At 55.9% G+C, this 20582-nt stretch overlaps 2 protein-coding genes across 3 annotated transcripts in view; both read right to left on the reverse strand.

Annotated features, from left to right (window-relative positions):
- The window catches only part of RDH13 (retinol dehydrogenase 13), a 75974-nt gene that overhangs the window by 50855 nt on the left and 4537 nt on the right, over positions 1–20582 (reverse strand). The gene's annotated exons all lie outside the window — the stretch shown is intronic.
- PPP1R12C (protein phosphatase 1 regulatory subunit 12C) overlaps positions 1756–20582 on the reverse strand; it is a 28256-nt gene continuing 9429 nt past the window's right edge. Inside the window, exons 4-22 of one of the 2 annotated variants that reach the window (XM_050771689.1) lie at positions 14424–14583; positions 9300–9444; positions 9133–9207; positions 6480–6553; positions 6270–6397; positions 6086–6159; positions 5666–5824; positions 5517–5584; positions 4901–5038; positions 4592–4682; positions 4008–4088; positions 3871–3931; positions 3641–3723; positions 3478–3518; positions 3298–3400; positions 3065–3169; positions 2698–2748; positions 2492–2542; positions 1756–2398 (exon numbers count right to left, since the gene is read on the reverse strand). In XM_050771689.1, coding sequence (XP_050627646.1) covers positions 2312–2398; positions 2492–2542; positions 2698–2748; positions 3065–3169; positions 3298–3400; positions 3478–3518; positions 3641–3723; positions 3871–3931; positions 4008–4088; positions 4592–4682; positions 4901–5038; positions 5517–5584; positions 5666–5824; positions 6086–6159; positions 6270–6397; positions 6480–6553; positions 9133–9207; positions 9300–9444; positions 14424–14583 — 1775 coding nt within the window. In that variant the 3' untranslated portion in view covers positions 1756–2311. Of the gene's footprint in view, positions 2399–2491; positions 2543–2697; positions 2749–3064; positions 3170–3297; positions 3401–3477; positions 3519–3640; positions 3727–3870; positions 3932–4007; positions 4089–4591; positions 4683–4900; positions 5039–5516; positions 5585–5665; positions 5825–6085; positions 6160–6269; positions 6398–6479; positions 6554–9132; positions 9208–9299; positions 9445–14423; positions 14584–20582 lie in introns of both variants that reach the window. The other variant, XM_050771688.1, reaches the window with a different exon arrangement.

Here is a 20582-nt window from a genome sequence, read left to right on the forward strand (position 1 = left end):
CCAGGCTTGGTTCATGTGGTCGCTTCTGCCCAGAATACTCTCAGCCCCTCTACCACTTGCCCAGGGCCCCACCACTCATTCTTAACAGGGGAATCGGAAAGGTAGGCAATTCCCCCAAACCTCCTTGCTCCATTTTCCCCTCCCCAATAAGCCCCCGGGGCTCACACCACCCAGGCTGCAAACTGAAAGGTCTGCAGGAACCCGACAAGAGACCAAGTGAGCCAGCTGGGCCTCAGCCCTACTACCGTCACAGGCCAGCTTGTTTGAACATCCTGGCAGCTGCATCTTCCAATATTCTCAGAACCTGACCATCTCTCACCATCTCTACTCCCGTCACCCCGGCCAGAGCCACCATCTCTCTTGCCGGGATTTTACCAGTAGCCCCTTAGCTGGTCTCCCCAGTCCTCACCACCAACCCCCAGTCTGTTCTCCACACAACAGCCAGAGGGACCTGTTAAAACCTAAGTCAGGCCATGGCCATGCTCCAAAAGCCACCCAGGGCTCTCACCTCAAAGCTCAAGCCCTTCCCAGGGCCAAGTCCCCACACAGCCGCCGTGACCTCTCGAACCTCATTCCCTGCTTTCTCCAGCTCCTCAGCTTCCTGCAACACATCAGGTGCATTCCTACCCCAGGGCCTCCACACACACAGCTCTCATCATCCAGAGCACCCTTCCGTCACTACACAGCTCCCTCTCCACCACCTTCAAGCCTCTACCTGTGCCAGCTTTTCCGTGAGGCCTGCCTAGACCACTCTATTCAAAACACATGTGCACACACACGCACCCGCCTTCCCAAACCTTCTTTTCTCCAGAGCGCTGCCGCCTTGAAATACATTTATTTTAACATTGGATGCTCCCCTCCTAAAAGTATTGGATCTTTGTTTTGTTCAGTAATTATCAGTCACACTGTACTTACTAAGTCCTGTTCTTCCTGGTGTTACAGTAATTACCGAATGAATGAATGAATGCCTCATCTCAGAAGATGGCTCCTACTCAGCTCTAGTCAACTGTGGCTATGCAGGACTGAAGAGTTCATATTGTCACAGATTCCTGTTTTTTCAAAAGAAGTCAAAATTCCTTTTTTCCCCCCTTTTTGAGATGGAGTCTCACTCTGTTGCCCAGGCTGAAGTGCAGTGACTCGGTCTCGGCTCACTGCAACCTCTGCCTCCCAGGTTCAAGCGATTCTCCTGCCTCAGCCTCCCGAGCAGAGTAGATGGGACTACAGGCGCCTGCCACCACGCCTGGCTAATTTTTGCATTTTTACTAGAGATGGGGTTTCACCATGTTGGCCAGGCTGGTCTTGAACTCCTGACCTCAAATGATCTGCCTGCCTCAGCCTCCCAAAGTGTTGGGATCACAGGCATGAACCACCGCACCCAGCCGGAATTCCAGATTTTTATACACAGATTACTCCAAATGTTAAATGTTGGCAATTGACTAAATCTGTTCCAAAGACACTGATGGCAAAACCCAAGCTCCGCAGCTCCATATCCCTGGCCCGAGGTCTTGCCCGCTGATCCTTCCTGCCCCCATCAACTTTCCCTCAGCCCCCTGCCTGTGATCACGCCGGCTCCGTCTTGGAGCCTTCACTCCCGCTGGGGGCTCATCCTGAAGCTCCTCTGCCACACAGGTGAGCAAGCACCAGCCCACCCCTTGGCACCCCACCCAGCGGCCCAGTGGTTTGGTCACAGACATGCACAGCCCCCCAGCACAGAAGCAGGAAACGGCGCCCTCCCTCTGGCTGGGAACACAGACCTTGAGTGGCAACTTCACGACTTTTATTTGTGGTGCCTGTGCTTTATCTCGAAAATACCTTCTCCCCCTGCCCCAGACAGTGGGCGGGGAGGGGGCAGCAAAAAATAGAAGACGTCCCTCCCTATTGCACATGGACCCTATATACAGGCCCACCTGGCTGAGGCCGGCAGGACTCTCGGCACAGTCTTGGATCCCTGCTCAGGAGGGGGGGTGACGGGGTGGCATCACACGTGAGAGGGGACCTCCAGGCGGCCACTCTGGTCCTGGCTACTGGTCCTTGCACTTCTTGGTCCTCAGTTCCTTCCTAGTCCCGGCTCTGGCCCTGGTCCCCTCTGGCAACGTCCCCCTACTTGGCTCGGCCTCCCACCTCCATCCTGGCCTCGGGTGGCCCCCTTGGCTCCTGGGGACTCTGCTCCCCTCCCAGTTCGGAGGTCCCAGGGGGGCTATGGCTTCTCTGAGACTTCCCCCGGAGCCCTGTCACTCGTGTTCACACGGGGGAAGGGGTGCGTGTGGCAGAAGCAGCTGTATAAATACGGGTGCGGGAAAGTCCCTCCAGGTCACTTGGAGAGTTTGCTGATAACGCGGATCAACGCTGCATTCTCATCCTTGAGGCGCTGGTTGTCAGCGCGGAGGTCAGACAGGGCCTGGGGGACGGCAAAGGGTCAGCTGGGCAGCCCTGGTGGGTTGCGCCCCCCGCCCACCCTCGGCCCTCTGCCCACAGCCCCCACAGCCCCCACCTTCAGCTCTTCCTCCAGCTCTGCAGCCTTGCGTTCCAGGGCCCTGCGCTCCTGGAATGAACAGGGAAAGTTCAGAAACCGAGTGAGGCTGAGGACAGGGGAAGGCCGGGGGCCAGCTGGGAAGGGCAATGTGGCTCTCTTGGTCCAAACTTAGTGATGTGAGGCTGGGAACGCCTCTGGCTCCCGTCCCCACTGTCCCTACTCACGAATCTCTCCAGCTCCAGAAGGGCTGGCCTCTCAGCGAAGCGCTCTTGCCTCTGGTGAGGACACGGAAAGCACAGGGGTCAGCAGGGGAAGCCAGCACTGCCCTCAGGAGGGGTCCTACGTTCCTGCTGGGGATCCGCCCGCCCACTAGGCAGCCCACCAGCCCCACCCCCATGGGCCAGGCCCCGCCCCCAGCAAGCCCACAGCCCCACCCCCATTTGCTCAGACCCCGCCTCCGAGATCTCGGCCAGGCCCTCAGGTGGAGCGAAGCCCCATCGGCCCCTCCAGGCCAGGCTCTGCCTCCCAACAGTCTGAGCCCCACCCAGGCGGCCCTGCCAGTTCTGGTGACCCTGGCCTCGGCGCCTTTACCTGCGTGGCCCGCTCCAGCTCCACCTTGAGCTGCGCCAGCCGCAGCGTGGTCTCGGTCAGAGCCTCGCGAAGCCGCTCGTTCTCCCTGCGCAGCTCTGCATACAGCTGGGGGTCGGGTGGAGGAGGGTCAGGCGGAGGAGGGTCAGGTGGAGGGCAGGGGCGACGCTGGGGGCAGGGAAGCCAGGAGGTGGGCACCCGGCAGGCGGAGCCCCAAAGGAGGGGTGGGATCACACCTTCCTAAAGCCTCCGTCCTGCTCCTCCGACTCTGGCTCAGGTTCTGGGTGGAGGTCCCGCTGTGACCGCTGCCTGCGGGCCGAGGGGCCGCCCTCCAGGGTGCTGGGGCGGGGGCGGAACGCGCGTCAGGGGCCGGCCCGGGCCGCACGCAGGCCCCACCTCTCCCACCCCGCCCCTACCTGGACTCCGGGCTGCGGTCAGCCGGCTCCGCCTCCTCCCCCTGTGGGCAGGTAGAGGAGGGTTCAATGGGCATGGGAGGGGCTTTAGTGGGTATGGGAGGGGCTTTGCCCGCCCTCCGGCCCACCCTCTGCACCAGCCCGGCCCCACCTGAGCCCCCCTCACCTCCGCAGGCCCCCTCCACTCCTTTCCGACCTTGCGGGGCTCCCTGGCCGCCTGCGGTCCTGGACCCTGCCCGTCAGGCGCCTCTGCTGGGGAGGGGCAGGAATCAGTCCAGGCACCTCCAGAGACGCCTCTGGGGGCCCGGGTCCCCGGGTCAAGCCCCCAGGAAAGCAGGAAGACTCGGAGAGACGATGATTCCCGGGGAATGACCTCCCCCAGAGAGCAGACCTCACCTCTCTGGGCCGGGCTGTCGGAGTTCTCCACTCCAGGGACGCGGGGCCTCCGGGAAGGGTCCTGTCGGGAGGGGTTGGTGAGTCAGGGGACCAGGACATCCCGCACCACCCCACGCGCCCTCGCTGACCCCTCTCACCAGGCTCTGCGCCAGCTTCTCTGACTCTGGGGCCTTCCCTGCAGACTTCTCTGCCTCCTTCAGGTCTGTCAGAGTCACACCCTGGCAGGGAAAGGGGACAGTCAGGGGAGGCTGGGGTCAGGGCCCAGCTCCTCTTTCCTCAGGCCCAGGAGTCCAGATCCCAGTCCCTCCTCCCTCAGACCCAGGAGTCCAGACCCCCAGCCCCTCCTCCCTCAGACCCGGGAGTCCAGACCCCCAGCCCCTCCTCCCTCAGACCCAGGAGTCCAGACCCCCAGTCCCTCCTCCCTCAGACCCAGGAGTCCAGGTCCCCGGCCCCTCCTCCCTCAGACCCGGGAGTCCAGACCCCCAGTCCCTCCTCCCTCAGACCCAGGAGTCCAGGTCCCCGGCCCCTCCTCCCTCAGACCCAGGAGTCCAGACCCCCAGCCCCTCCTCCCTCAGACCCAGGAGTCCAGACCCCCAGCCCCTCCTCCCTCAGACCCAGAAGTCCAGACCCCCAGCCCCTCCTCCCTCAGACCCGGGAATCCAGACCCCCCAGTCCCCTCCTCCCTCAGACCCAGGAGTCCAGACCCCAGCCCACCCCACACCTGCGTGGACCTCCGAGACTGGCGCATGAGACGGGAGCGAGCTTTTCTCTGGGATTCCGACTCCTCATCCCGCACAGGCATCTGGTAGGACCTGAGGGAAGGGTCCCAACCTCAGAGAGGGGCACTGGGGACCCTGTCCCATTCCGTGGCGGGCACCCTCCGCGGGAGGCAAGTTCTGTGGGAGGCGACTCCAACTCCCAGCAGACCCGGGGCCAGCCCTCCCTCAGGAGCCCACCCAGAGCCCCGGGACTCCGGCTTGACATAGTCTCTGCTGGCTGGGGCGGCAGCTTCCTGCCCTGGCCTCTGCACCTCCGTCGGTCCCGGGAGTCCGCTGGGGGTGCTGTGGAGGCGGTGGGGGCGTTTGGCTTCGCTGGAGATTCAGACTCCGGAATCCTGGAGGGAGGCGAGGAGTTCTCCAAGCAAGGAGGAGGCTTGGTGACCTCAGACCTGCATCAATTCATTCATTCAACAAACATTACCCAGGTGCATTGTGTGCCGGCACTGGAGATGCAGCCGTGAACAAAAGAAACAAATTATCTGGGCCACCAGAGTCAGAGCTGAGCAGAAATACACAAAACTGACAACAGCCATGAAAAGACCAGCACTCTACCCAGCCGGTCAGAAGGGTAAAGCACGCTGGACAGAAGCAGCAGCGCGAGAACTGGGAGCGGAGCGGGAGGGGCGTGTGTCAGAGGTGGCAGCAGGTGGTCCGTGCGCCTCGGGGTGGGGGATGATGGGGAGAAGGTGACGTTTCAACACGGGCTTGAGGGAGGGAGCCAGCCGCCAGGAGGAACACAGCACAGGCTCTGGGGTGGGAGCAGGAATCAGACCCGGGGGGTACACGGGCTCACTCAGGATCATACGGACAGGCTTGGAACCCACATCTGCCGCCTACCCCCAAGGGGCCCAGGCCTTGGGGACTCACAGGACAGAGGGCTCCGGCAGCTTCCGGGAGGGGGTCGGGGTAATTCTGGCAAGACGGAGCTCCCTGGCCTGTGTGGAGAGGAGGAGGAAGGGGCAGTTCCCCCAACTGGGCAGGGGCCTGGGCCCGGACCCCGCCCAACCCTCACTCACCTGGGTGGAGGTCCCTTCCAGCCAGGAGGAGGAAGCCGAGCGCTGCAGCCCAGCCCCCGGGGCTCCCTCTGCCATCCGCCTTTCCGGGGGACCCAGGGCACCAGAACTCCCTGTCTTCAGGAGGCCAAAGCGCCTGGAGAAGGGGGCCTCTTCAGGCGGCTGGGAGAAGAAGGAGGTCTCAGGGAGAAAGGATCCCTCTTCTCAGACCTCAAGGGTTAGCCCCCAAAGGACTGCACCAAACTACAATTCCCATCAGCCCCTGGGGCAAGCGCAACCTACAAAGGAAGCCGGTTGTCCAGGAGGACTCTGGGAACTATAGTCTTCACCCTACCTGCCCCTGCCAGAGAGGTTCACAGGCTTTATGGACTCCCACCTCCCGGCCCTCCCGGCCTCACAGGACCTCTCAGGGCATCCACTCACCACGGGGCTCTTAGGACTCGGGTGCGGTGGGGAGGAGACGCCATTGAGGGTTCCGGGCTCTGCAGGGCGTGGCTCTGTGATGTGGGAACACCGGGTAGGTCACAGAAGATGCCAGCTGCCTCTAGATTCAGAGAACCCGACCCCTCCTCCCTCGGACCCAGGAGTCCGGATTCAGGCTCCTCACCGGCGGGACCTTCTTCCCCCTCATCCTCGTCCTGGATGGGGGGCCCCCCAGCCCCACCAGGCCGGCGCTCCTTGGACAAGTCCTGGAGGGAAATCTTCTCTCGACTGCTCAGACGACACACAGAGCTCCTGTTGGGGAAGGAGAGGGTGCTGGGGTGCAAGCCCGGGGCCTCCAGCCACCCGCCAGCCCCAGACTCCTCCCTCCCTATACCTTCTGTGTCTGCTGCTACAGGGCGCTTGGGGCTCCTGGCCCCGGCTCTGGGAAGCTTCTTTTTGGTTCCGAAGCTGCAAGGAGGGAAGGAGGCTGCAGGGGAGGGGTGGAGCACACGTCCCCCACAGCAATACCACCATGAACAGCTGTCAGGAGCTCAGTGCCCAGGCGGGCACCGAGGGCTCGTGGAAGCGCTTGCTGGTTCTCCTACAGATGGCGGCACACCTCAGAGAGAGGAGGCGCCCTGTGTCCAGCAGGTGCCTGTGGCTGCCACGTGCAGGCACTGCCGTCTTGTCCTCACAGCCCCCACCCATGAGAAGCCTCCAGTCTCATCCCCAGAGGGGTCCTTCTAGCTCCCAGGGGCGACCTGCTCAGACCTCATCCCGACCCCTCAGCACACCCAGGGCACTGGTGGGCCCTCAGCTGCCCCGGCTTCTGCCGCTGGCACTCACCTCCTCCTTCCCCACACAGTTCACCACCGTCTTCACACCTGCCCCACACAGTTCAACACCGTCTTCACACCTTCCCCACACAGTTCGCCAGTCTTCACACCTTCCCCACACAGTTCGCCACTGTCTTCACACCTTCCCCACACAGTTTACCACCGTCTTCACACCTTCCCCACACAGTTCACCAGTCTTCACACCTTCCCCACACAGTTCGCCACTGTCTTCACACCTTCCCCACACAGTTTACCACCGTCTTCACACCTTCCCCACAGTTCACCACCGTCTTCACACCTTCCCCACACAGTTCACCACCGTCTTCACACCCCCACACAGTTCACCACCGTCTTCACACCTTCCCCACACAGTTCACCACTGTCTTCACACCTTCCCCACACAGTTCACCGCCGTCTTCACACCTTCCCCACACAGTTCTCCGCCGTCTTCACACCTTCCCCACACAGTTCACCACTGTCTTCACACCTTCCCCACACAGTTCACCCATCTTCACACCTTCCCCACACAGTTCACCACTGTCTTCACATCTTCCCCACACAGTTCACCACTGTCTTCACACCTTCCCCACACAGTTCACCGCCATCTTCACACCTTCCCCACACAGTTCACCGCCATCTTCACACCTTCCCCACAGTTCACCCGTCTTCACACCTTCCCCACAGTTCACCACCGTCTTCACACCTTCCCTACACAGTTCACCACCGTCTTCACACCCCCACACAGTTCACCACCCTCTTCACACCTTCCCCACACAGTTCACCACTGTCTTCACACCCCCACACAGTTCACCACTGTCTTCACACCTTCCCCAGTTCACCACTGTCTTCACACCCCCACACAGTTCGCCAGTCTTCACACCTTCCCCACACAGTTCACCACCGTCTTCACACCCCCACACAGTTCACCACTGTCTTCATACCTTCCCCACACAGTTCACCACCGTCTTCACACCCCCACACAGTTCACCACTGTCTTCATACCTTCCCCACACAGTTCACCACCATCTTCACACCTTCCCCACAGAGTTCACCACTGTCTTCACACCTTCCCCACACAGTTCACCACTGTCTTCACACCTTCGGGCCTCTGCATGTGGTGCCCAGGAGTACTGGGAGGGCCCTTCATTCCTGCCCTTCTAGCAAACTCTTAGTGCTGTAGTACTCACGTCTTCTAGAAACTGTCCCCAGATGCTCCCAGGCTGGGCTCCCCTCATATCTGGGCCACCTAAGCTGATCCTGCCCCACCCATTAAACCCCCCTTGGCCGTATCACCCTCAGGGCAAAAGTCACCCTGCTCCTCGCCTGGCACTCATGGTCCTCCCGGGTTTGCCCTGCCTTACACTCCTCTCCCTGGGCACCTCAGGGCACCCACACTTGCCCCCCAGACTGTGTGAGACCTTCTTCTCCTACATCCGTCAGCCTCCACCTTGCTCCTGCCAACCTTTCAAAAGAGGAAGCTGTCTCCACTCTGCTGCCCACGCACCAGGAGCCCTAGGCCTGGCCTCGGGAGCTTCCTGTCACCCCACAGAGCTCACTGAACGCTGGCGTGGCTCTAGTGCTTCCCGTGGCACGTACTCCTGAGCTCCTGACAGCACAATCCACATGTCACGCACAACCCCTCATACAGATGCGCACCATACCATTCCCATTTGACAGATGAGGAAACTGAGGCCTGGAGAGGAAAGTGGCTGGGTGGGACTCACGGCAGATCCATGGCAGAGCCAGGATTCCAACCCAGGCAGTCTGGCCAGGGCTCACGCCCTTCACTCCTTCACTCTAAGTTTTCCCAGCAAGGCTGCCCTGGGGATGGCTGGGGGACACCTTGCGGGTGACCAGCCCAGCCTAAGTCTAGGACAGTCCTGCACATGGCTGCTGCCAAGGGCCACCCTGAGGTGATGAGGTGCGCTGAGCTGGTTTGTTATTTTGTCTGAGTGTCAGACAACCCTGTCCAGATCCTTCTGCTGCCTCCCCACCAGGCAGGTAGGAAGCTCTGCAGCCCCATCTCTATCCTGCCCCGGCTGGGGGTCTCTCCTGAGGCTGGGGCTGGAGCTGGGTCACCAAGTGGGAAAGAGCAGGTCGCTGGGGTGGTGGGTGTCAGAAGTCGGGGTGGGGTACCCCCTCTGCACCCTCCTCTAAGGAGTTGAGGGGACATGGGGAGTCTGGGACAAGCCCCTCAGCCCTAACACTCACGTCTTCCTGTTTCCGGGCCAGTTCCTCCAACAGGCTCAGCACTTCCTCATCAGCCAGGTCACAGGGCCGCTGCCCCTGGGTCGGGGGAGGAGCAGGAGCAGACAATGAAGGAGGCGCTGGGTCCTCCCCACGCCCTGCCCCCCACCAGCCTGGGCACTGGCCCTCACCGCGTGGGTCAGCGAGTCCATGCCCCCGCCGTGCTCGGCCAGCAGGCGGCAGGCGTCCTCCACGCCCCAGTGCGCCGCCGCGTGCAGGGGGGTCCAGCCGTCCCCGTCCCGGAGCTCCGGGTCGTAGCCAGCCTGAAGGAGCAACCTGGGGGCCAGGGAGTCTCAGGGTCAGAGGCCAAGGCGAGGCCCTGGGCCGGGGGCTGATTTCGGCCAGTGGTGCGGTAACTGAGGTCCCAGGCCACGAGACTAAAATGCCCCGGACAGGCTGGTAAAGAGCCACTGCCCAGCGTCCCCGGCCACAAGAGGCCCCTTTGCACCAGGCCTTGTCCCTCCCCTTGGACCAGCAGCTACATGTTAAACCCTGGCCCTGCAGGTGGCCTCTGGAACCTGCTCCTGGTGCCGGCAGGGGGTCACCCTGGCTGTGGGATTCCAAGGTGACGGCAGTGGGGTATAAGGAGGCAGCCCCGGAGGATGCAGGTGCAGGACCCTGTGCCAGCCCTCACGCCTGTCAGAAGGATTGGACCCCAAAGGGCTGTCTCAGGGCAGTAGTGTTCTAGGACCTGGGCTGGCTTAAAGCAGTGACTCCCAACCAGGGCATCTTTGTTGTCATAACCTGGCGCAGGGGCTAGTGGCATCGGCTGGGTAGAGGCCAGGGAGGCGGCTCCACACCCAGCAGCGCTCAGCAGCTGCCCCACAAGGAGAAGGATCTGCCCCAAAATGTGGCTAGCGCCCAGGCTGAGAAACCCTCACTCAAGACAATTTTCTGCGAGAAAACAATAACCACTTTAAACCATTCAATTTGAGGGCAAAGGCAGGGTTCCAAGTCCAAGGGCACTCTCCAAGCTCAGCTTAGGGTAGGACGTGTCTATTTTTGGAGAACTGGAATGAGTTTCTGTGTCAATGAGAAAGAGCTTCGCAAAGTGGGAACAGATGGACAGCCTGGGATATTCTACGAAGAAGCCTTATAAGCACAAGTCCCTCTATCTGGCCCCGCTCACCTCGCCCCTCACCTTTCCCACGCTTTGCCCAGAGCTCACCCAGCCCCAGCTGTGCGGCCCCCGCTATTTCCCCAAGCGCCCACCCCACAGGCCTCTGCACTTGCTGCTCTCCGTCGGAAGCGTCCACCCGCCACAGGCCTCTGCACTTGCTGCTCTCCGTCGGAAGCGCCCACCCCACAGGCCTCGGCACTTGCTGCTCTCCGTCGGAAGCGCGCACCCCACAGGCCTCTGCACTTGCTGCTCTCCGTTGGAGAGTGTTCTGTGCCCTGCAGCGTCTCACGCCGAGCCCCTTTTTGGCAGTCACCACCCCTTCACCCCCATGTCTCCTGACCCCGAAGCCCCTCCTCATCACACTTGTCTTCTCCCATCACCCTATTTGCATCTTAAGCCAGCGGTTCTCAACTGGGACAATGCGCCCCCCAGGGGACATCTGGGACAATGCGCCCCCCTGGGGACATTTGGCCAAGTCCAGAGACATTTTTAGGTCTCACAACCAGGGATGCTCCCGACGTCCCATAGGTAGAGGCCAGAGAGGCTGCCCCACATCCTGTGATGCACGGGACAGCGCTGCAGCAAAGAGCGATCAGTCCACAATGTGTGTCTCCCCACGAGGTACGAGCCGCACACAGGCCCAGATCTCTCTCGTTTACCCAGTTCCTTGGCAACTAACAGACTGCCTGGCACACAGCAGGGGCTCAGAAAATAAGCATCGAATCAGTATCATCAAATAAACATATACCTCTACTCTGCAACAAGTGTTTTTGTTTTGTTTTGTTTTGAAATAGAGTCTCACACTGTCGCCCAGGCTGGAGTGCAGTGGCACGATCTCCACTCACTGCAACCTCTGCCTCCTGGGTTCATGCCATTCCCCTGCCTCAGCCTTCCAAGTAGCTGGGACTACAGGCGCCCGCCACCATGCCCAGCTAATTTTTTTGTTTTTTTTTTTTTTTTGTTTTTTTTTTTGAGATGGAGTCTCGCTCTGTCGCCCAGGCTGGAGTGCAGTGGCCGGATCTCGGCTCACTGCAAGCTCCGCCTCCCGGGTTCACGCCATTCTCCTGCCTCAGCCTCCCGAGTAGCTGGGACTACAGGTGCCCACCACCTCTCCCGGCTGGTTTTTTTCTATTTTTTAGTAGAGACGGGGTTTCACCGTGTTAGCCAAGATGGTCTCGATCTCCTGACCTCGTGATCCGCCCGCCTCGGCCTCCCAAAGTGCTGGGATTACAGGCTTGAGCCACCGCGCCCGGCCAATTTTTTGTATTTTTAATAGAGACAGGGTTTCACTGTGTTAGCCAGGCTGGTCTTGAACTCCTGACCTCATGATCCGCATGTATCAACCTCCCAAAGTGCTGGGATTACAGGCGTGAGCCACCACGCCCAGCCTGCAACAGATCTTTGATGCGAATACTGGTTACATTCTTTTTAAAATGCAGTCAGGCTGGGCGCAGTGGCTCATGCCTGTAATTCCAGCACTTTGGGAGGCTGAGGCAGGAGGATCACTTGAGGTCAGGAGTTCGAGACCATCTTGGCCAACTTGGCAAAACCTGTCTCTACCACAAACAAAAAATTAGCTGGGCAGGGTGGCACACACCTGTAATCACAGCTATTCAGGAGGTTGAGGCAGGAGAAGTGCTTGAACCCAGGGGGCAGAGGTTGCAGTGAGCTGAGATTGAGCCACTGCACTCCAGCATGCATGACAGAGTGAAACTCCATCTCAAAAATAAAAATAAAAATAAATGGCCGTGCTCGGTGGCTCACACCTGTTATCCCAGCACTTTGGGAGGCCGAGGTGGGCGGATCACAAGGTCAGGAGATCGAGACCATCCTGGCTAACATGGTGAAACCCCGTCTCTACTAAAAATACAAAAAAATTAGCCGGGTGTGGTGGCGGGCACCTGTAGTCCCAGCTACTCAGGAGGCTGAGGCAGGAGAATGGCGTGAACCCGGGAGATGGAGACTGCAGTGAGTGGAGATCGTGCCACTGCACTCCAGCCTGGGTGACAGAGCGAGACTCCGCCTCAAAATAAATAAATAAATAAAATTAAAAATGCAGTCAATAGATCTGAGTGTAAACATGTACCCTTACAAAGCAGCAGTAATGAAATTACAGTCAGTGAATATTTCTAAGTCCAAAGCGCTTCAGTTCTATGGCAGAGAATGAATGAGGTTGCCCACGAATATGGACTCTATCCCTCCCTTTACTAACAGTACCCACACAGGCCCCCGGCCGGACACAGGCCACCCAGCTGAAGACAAATCTCCAACTGTCCCTTGCAGTGAGGAGTGGCCATGTGACTAGGGTCTTGGCATTAAGTGGTGCGTGCCACTTGCAGACTGCTCTCTGGAAAGGAATGGGTGTTTGCTCCTTGGCCCCTCTCTTCCTGCTGGCTGGGATGCAGGTGCAGTGGAGGAGATGCAGCTGCCTCCAGGATTCAGGGGTGGAAGCCATGGGAGGAAAAGGACACGGCCTGCAGGCCTGGGCACATCACCAGGCCCAACCATTCAGTTTCCAGTCCCCCTTGTCGAAAGGATCAGCTCAGGGATGGGCCCAGTCAGCAACAGAGCTGGGACTGGGGCCAGATACGGAGGTCCAGGAGCTCTACTTCAGCAGCAGGTGCTAAGCAGAAGGGACAGAGGTCTGGAGCTGTTAGAATCATCTTATGTACCTCACTGAGAAAACCTGACTAAAAACTGTCAACGGAGAGGTGAGCAGAGAGAGGGAGGAATTCATGTTAACTTCATTTTTATACTAAATAATAAAGTATAAGGTCATGAAAGAGAGAAGAGGGAACTGAAAAAAGAATGAGAAGCCTGAGGATGAGAACTGGAACCAACAACTTTAATAGAAAGGGGAAAGGCAGCCAAATAGGAACAAAATAAGACCCAAGACTGAGGTGAGGATGACAGAAAGGGAATGTGCACCAAAACAATTTAAACTCTACATGCACCTTGGTTGGGTGCAGTGGCTCACGCCTGTAACCCCAGCACTTTGGGAGGCTGAGGCAGGCAGATCACCTGAGGTCAGGAGTTCAAGACCAACCTAGCCAACATAGAGAAACCCCATCTCTACTGAAAATACGAAAGTATTTTCAAGTGTGGTGGCTTACTCTCATAGTCACAGCTACTGGGGAGGCTGAGGCAAGAGAACTGCTTGAACCCAAGAGGCAGAGGTTGCAGTGAGCTATGATCACACCACTGCACTCCAACCTAGGTGACAGAGAGCCAGACTCCATCTCAAAAACAAAAATAAACTATATATGTACCAAATAATCCAGTCTTAAAATATATACAAATTGTAACTGACAGAACTATAAGAAGAAACAAAGTCCATAATCATAGCAAGAATTTAAACGCACCTCTCATAGTAACTGACAGAATAAGCAGCGGGGAAATGTCAGTACAGATAAAGAAGCACTACAAATAAAACAGCATGATTACAAGGCTGACCTAATAACCTACAGAGAACACTGTACTTGACGACTCCATTCTTTTCCAACTTACATATACTGGGGTATGTAAGGCAAAACAATACATTTCAAAAGCTAGAATCATATAGAACCCATTCTCTGACCACAGTGCAATTAAGCCAGGAAAATGGTAACAAAATGATGACTAGAGAAGTCCTGTATATTTTGAAATTAGGCCAAGCACAGTGGCTCACACCTGCAATCCCAGCACTTTGGGAGGCTGAGGTAGGTAGATCACTTGAGCCCAGGAGTTTGAGACAAGCCTGGGCAACATGGTGAAACCCTGTCTCTACAAAAACTAGCAGGGCATGGTGGTGTGCACCTGTAGTCCCCACTATTCAGGAGGCTGAGGTAGGAGGATCACCTGAGCCTGGGGAGTTTGAGGCTGCAGTGAGCCACGATTGCGCCACTGCACTCCAGCCTGGGCGATACAGCAAGACCCTGTCTAAAAATAAATAAATAATAAAAGATAAAAAATTGGGAAATATTTTACACGGAATGACAATTAAAAAAAGACCACACATCAAAACTTGTGGGTACAGCTAAGGCTGTTATTTACAGGGAAATACAGTCTTCGGTACATACGTTTAAAAAGAAAGGGAAAGGACAGGATCCACAGGAAGGTATAAGACAGCAAGATGGAACACACCGGCCCGACTCACCTCATCACCTCAATGTAGCCCTTGGCAGCAGCCACGTGCAGGGCAGAGGCGCCTGTGCGGGGGTGCCGGGCCTCTGGCATGGCGCCCCCATTCAGCCAGCACCTTGTGTCATGAAGTAGCAATTCCTCCTCCGCCCGCTTGGCTGCCTCCACGTCCACACCTAGGAGGAGAAGAGGCACGAAGTAGGACTCACATCCCAAGACCTGGAATACCCAGGGTTATACACTGGGCTGGCCGGGGTTTGGCCCTGTGACTTGCCCAGAGCTTTCACCGCTGCTCCCCTCTGAGACGTGGGAGGCCTAGACTAGCCCAGTTGTTTCCCAACTGTGCTCCATGCAGTCACGTGTCCCACTCAGGGTCTCTGAGTCAGTGCTAAGCGCTGGGAAAATGGAGATCACAGGCCTTTCCCCATCTCAACCAGAAAATCACCTTACTTTTATTATTTTTAATATAAAACCATGGCTGGATGCAGTGGCTCACGCCTGTAATCCCAGCAACTTTAAGAGGCCAAGGCAGGTGGATCACGAGCTCAGGACTTCAAGACCAGCCTGGCCAACATAGTGAAACTCCATCTCTACTAAAATTACAAAAAAAAAAAAAAAAAAAAAAATGTAGCCGGATGTGGTGGTGGGCGCCTGTAGTCCCAGCTACTTGGGAGGCTGAGGCAGGAGAATCGCCTGAACCCAGGAGTCGGAGGTTGCAGTGAGCCGAGATTACACCACTGTACTCCAGCCTGGGCGACACAGCAAGACTCTAAAAACAAAAAACCATATATATATATACACACACACATACACACACACACACAATCTCCTATATATATACACTATACATATATTTCCTATATACATAACATATATATATAAACCTGAAGTTTACTGAGCAAATCCAGTGCTCAATTACATCTAACTTTTCCTGTCACTCCCAATATAACTTTTTTTTTTTTGGAGCCAGTGTCTTACTCTGTCACCCAGGCTGGAGTGCAGTGGCACAATCTCACTGCAACTTCCGCCTCCAAGATTCAAGAGATCCTCCTGCCTCAGCCTCCCAAGTAACTGGGATTACAGGCATAAATCACCATGCTGAGCTAATTTTGGTATTTTTAGAAGAGACAGGGCTTCAACACATTGGGCAGGCTGGTCTCGAACTCCTGACCTCAGGTGATCTGCCCGCCTTGGTCTCCCAAAGTGTTGGGATCACAGGCATGAGCTGTTGTGTCGCCCCCAATATAATCTTAATCCAGCATCTTCATACATTTTATCACCATTACCACTTTTCTCATGAGGAGAATAAACCAAGCAAAAAGCCACTAAATGAAGGACTTGTGCCATTAGTGCAACAGCTCCTTTCCTACCCAGGTGTTCCACCCGTTTGCAAACATGCGACCACCTACAGCAAGCAATCTGGGAAAAGCATGCTTCCCAACCAGTCAATTTCATGTACTCCAATTGTTGTTTCCCAACCAGTCAATTTCATGTACTCCAATTGCTGCACTGTATTATAGACGTAAAAGGCAAGTAATGGGGCCGGGCGCGGTGGCTCAAGCCTGTAATCCCAGCACTTTGGGAGGCCGAGGCGGGTGGATCACGAGGTCAGGAGATCGAGACTATCCTGGCTAACATGGTGAAACCCCGTCTCTACTAAAAATACAAAAAACTAGCCGGGCGTGGTGGCGGGCACCTGTAGTCTCAGCTACTTGGGAGGCTGAGGCGGGAGAATGGCGTGAACCCGGGAGGCGGAGCTTGCAGTGAGCCAAGATCACGCCACTGCACTCCAGCCTGGGAGACACAGCGAGACTCCGTCTCAAAAAAAAAAAAAAAAAAAAAAAAAGGCAAGTAATGACCTAAAATTAAATATAAGTTGATTTTGGATCAAAACAGGTACCCTTGTTGAGGCTGAAATCGTATCTACTGACAGCCTCTGAGGATACTTATTCTTTTGCATGCTATAAACTCTCTTTTTTTTTTTTGGAGACAGGGTCTCACTGCAACCTCTGCCTACCGAGTTTAAGTGATTCTCCTGCCTCAGCTTCCCAAGTAGCTAGGATTACAGGCGCCTGCCACCATGTCCAGCTAATTTTTGCATTTCTAGCAGAAACAGGGTTTCATCATGTTGGTCAGGCTGGTCTCAAACTCCTGACCTCAGGTGATCCACCTGCCTCAGTCTCCCAAAGTGCCAGGATTACAGGTGTGAGCCCCTGCACCCAGTCTTTTTTTTTCCCAAAGAATAAACAGAGATGGAGTCTCAATATCTTGCCCAGGCTGGTCTCAATCTCCTGGGCTCAAGCAATCCTCCGACCTTAGCCTCCCGAAATGCTGGGATCACAGCGTGAGCCACTGTGTCTGGCCAAACATTTTTTTTTTTAAACAGTCAGGGCCTCACTCTGCCACCTAGGGTGGAGTGCAGTGGCGTAATCACAGCTCACTGCAGCCTCCATCTGCTGGGTTTAAGTCATCCTCCCACTTTAGCCTCCCAAGTAGCTAGAACTACAGACACATGCCACTATGCCCGGCTAGTTATTTTTATTATTTTTATTTTTTATTTTTATTTTTTGAGATGGAGTCTCGCTCTGTCGCCCAGACTGGAGTGCAGTGGCCGGATCTCAGCTCACTGCAAGCTCCGCCTCCCGGGTTTAGGCCATTCTCCTGCCTCAGCCTCCGGAGTAGCTGGGACTACAGGCGCCACCACGCCCGGCTAGTTTTTTTTTTTTTTGTATTTTTAGTAGAGACAGGGTTTCACCATGTTAGCCAGGATGGTCTCGATCTCCTGACCTCGTGATCTGCCCGTCTCGGCCTCCCAAAGTGCTGGGATTACAGGCTTGAGCCACCGCGCCCAGCCGTTACTTTTATTTTTTATAGAGATGAGGGAGGTAGGGGGTCTCCTGATTTTGATCAGGCTGGTCGCAAACTGCTGCCCTCAAGCAGTTCTTTTTTGTTTTGTTTTTGAGGCGGAGTCTCGCTCTGTCATCCAGGCTGGAGTGCAGTGGCACGATCTCGGCTCACTGTAAGCTCCGCCTCCCAGGTTCAAGCGGTTCTCCTGCCTCAGCGTCTTGAGTAGCTGGGACTCTAGGCGCGGCCACTACGCCCGGCTAATTTGTTTTTGTATTTTTAGTAGAGATGGGGTTTCACCATGTTGGTCAGGCTGGTCTTGAAGAACTCCTGACCTCATGATCTGCCCGCCTCAGCCTCCCAAAGTGCTGGGATTACAGGCGTGAGCCACCACATCTGATCCCCCTCTTTTTTTGGAGACAGGATCTCACACTGTCAACCAGGCTGGAGTGCAGTGGTGCAATTATGGCTCACTGAAGCCTCGAATTCCCAGGCTCAAGGGATCCTCCTGCCTTGGCCTCCCAAAGTGCTGGGATTACAGGCCTGAGCCACCGAGCCTGGCTGTGTCATTTCTGTAAAGGAATCGCCAACAGTTCAATCCTATTATGGCCAGATGGGTCTCAATTCAGGGACGGGGAGGGAGGGTGACTGGCTTTTTACTCAACCAGTCAGCGCCCTCTGCATGTCTGCCGCACATCCTCTGCGATTTGCTTTTTGTGCTCAACATGTTGCTGAGATCTGTCTGTGGCTGTAGACAGAGCCCTTGACCAGGGGTCAGCAAGCCATAGCTTGTGGGTGCTCACCACCTGTTGTGTTTTATCTTTTGTTGTGGTGGCGGTGGTAAAATAAACAACATAAAATGTATCAACTTCCCTGTTTTAAAGTGCACAATTCAGTGGCATTTAGGATACCTCCAATATTGTGCAACCATCACCACTATCTACTTCCTGAGCTTTTTCATGATCCCCAGTGAATACTGTATCCAAGAAGTCACTCCCAGCCGGGCACCATGGCTCACGCCTGTAATCCCAGCACTTGGGAGGCCAAGATGGGAGATCACTTGAGCCCACTAGTCTGAGAACAGCCTGCGCAACACAGGGAGACCCTGTCTCTAGAAACATAAAACTGGCTGGGTGTGGTGGTGCACACCTATGGTCTCAGCTACTTGGGAGGCTGAGGTGGGAGGATCACTTGGGCACAGGAGGTCAAGGCTGCAGTAAGCCATTATCACTCCACTACACTCCAGCCTGGGAGGCAGAATGAGATCCAGTCTTTAAAAAAAAAAAAAGTCACTTCTCAGACCTCCCTCCCCCCAGCCCCTTGCACCCAGCAATCTTTCTGTCTCCATGGATTTGCCTATTCTGAAAAGCAATTTTTGTCAATAAAAGTGGAACGGGACACAGTCACTCCCATTCACTCACACCGTCCCTGGCAGTGTCCCTCCACAGCACTGGTGGAACAGTGGTGCCAGGGACAGTGTGTCCTGCAACACCTCAAACATTCACTGTCTAGCCCTTTATAGAGAAAGTTTGCTGACCCCTGCTTAGATCACTCATTTAGTTTAGTGATTGATCCATTCTCTCTTCAGTGTGGGCTCCAACCTCTTACTACTGCACACAATACTACGATGAACTTTTGTCCATGGGCGGGGAGGCCTCTCTCAGGTTGCCCAGGAGTGGAACTGCTAGAACAAGGCAAAGATGGGGCCTTCAGCTATAATCGATGCCGATCAACCATTTCCCAAAGTAGCTGTAATCATCGCCTTTCCCACCAGGCAGAAATCAGCTCCCAGGTCCGCCCTTGTCAGCACTTGGAGCGAACCAATGGTCAGTTCCGCCTGCCTCCAAGTGTAACGCCCCCTCGTCCAGCTGACTCGGATGTTGGGATTCCAAGAGAGTTGGCTTCAAATGCTTCAAAAACATCATGTCTCATTCCCGCCAGTTCCATGCCCCTGTGCAAAGTGGCCAGGGAGGGTCCCTTCTGCGTAGGACATGGTGCTGCTGTGTGTCCCTGCAGCACAGCTGCTGCTCGGGCCTAAAAAATCCATTCTGCCATCCCCTGTGACCTCATCTTGACTTTCCTCACCCACACTTTGCCCCACATGGTTTCAGTGTGACTGGGCCCATAGCCTGGCTCCCGGGTGGGCACATCACCAGGACTTCCTGCCACCTTTGCAACACTGGTGGGCTCAGGAGCTGCCATCTGACCGAGGTGGCCCCGTGAGCATCATGCACTGGGAAAGAGGCGCTGTGTTTTGGCTGCGATATGGGCCTGCAGTTAGGACCCACACTGAGGGCCTTATGGAGAGAACCTGCCTAAGAGTGAAGCCAGCACAGAGTGCAGCAGAGCGACGGAGAGACGTTCTGGACTTCACTTGTGCCCCTGGATCAAACTATGCCTCAAGTCCATAGAACTCATGGACTTCAGCTACATAAGGCCATAAATTGCCTTTAAAAAATATATATATATATATATATATATATATATATATATATATATATATATATATATATATATATTTATGACCAGGTAAGGTGGCTCACGCCTGCAATCCCAGCACTTTGGGAGGCCAAGGCGGGAGGATCCCCTGAGGTCGGGAGTTCAAAACTAAACTGGCCAACATGGTGAAACCCCATCTCTACTAAAAATACAAAAATTAGCTGGGCGTGGTGGCGGGTGCCTGTAATCCCAGTTTCTTGGAAGGCTGAGGCAGGAGATTCACTTGAACCCGGAAGGCAGAGGTTGCAGTGGGCCAAGACCATGCCACTGCACTCCAGCCTGGGCAACAAGAGTGAAACTCCATCTCGGGGGGAAAAAATGTGGTAAAATACACATGATACGAAAAATTTACCATCTTGTTTTTTTTTTGTTTTTTTTGTTTTTTTGAGACATGGAGTCTTGCTCTGTTGCCCAGGCTGGAGTGCAGTGGTGGGATCTCGGCTCACTGCAACCTCCACCTCCCGGGTTCAAGCGATTTTCCTGCCTCAGCCTCCCAAGTAGCTGGGACTACAGGTGCACACCACTACGCCCGGCTAACTTTTGTATTTTTAGTAGAGACAGGGTTTCTCCATGTTGGTCAGGTTGGTCTCGAACTCCCGACCTCAGGTGATCCGCCCACCTCAGCCTCCCAAAGTGCTGGGATTAAGACTGAATCATATCCCATTGCATGGAAGGACCGCATGTTGATTTTCCATTCATTCGATGATGGGCACTAGGTTGCTCCTACCTCTGGGCTATTGTGAACGATGCTATGAACATGCGTACATAACCTGCCTTTTTTGTTTTATTTTAGTTGAGACAGGGTCTCGCCTGTCCCCCAGGCCGGAGTGGC

This window comes from Macaca thibetana, chromosome 19 (genome assembly GCF_024542745.1).
Source record: "Macaca thibetana thibetana isolate TM-01 chromosome 19, ASM2454274v1, whole genome shotgun sequence".
In the NCBI taxonomy this organism is placed as follows: domain Eukaryota; kingdom Metazoa; phylum Chordata; class Mammalia; order Primates; family Cercopithecidae; genus Macaca; species Macaca thibetana.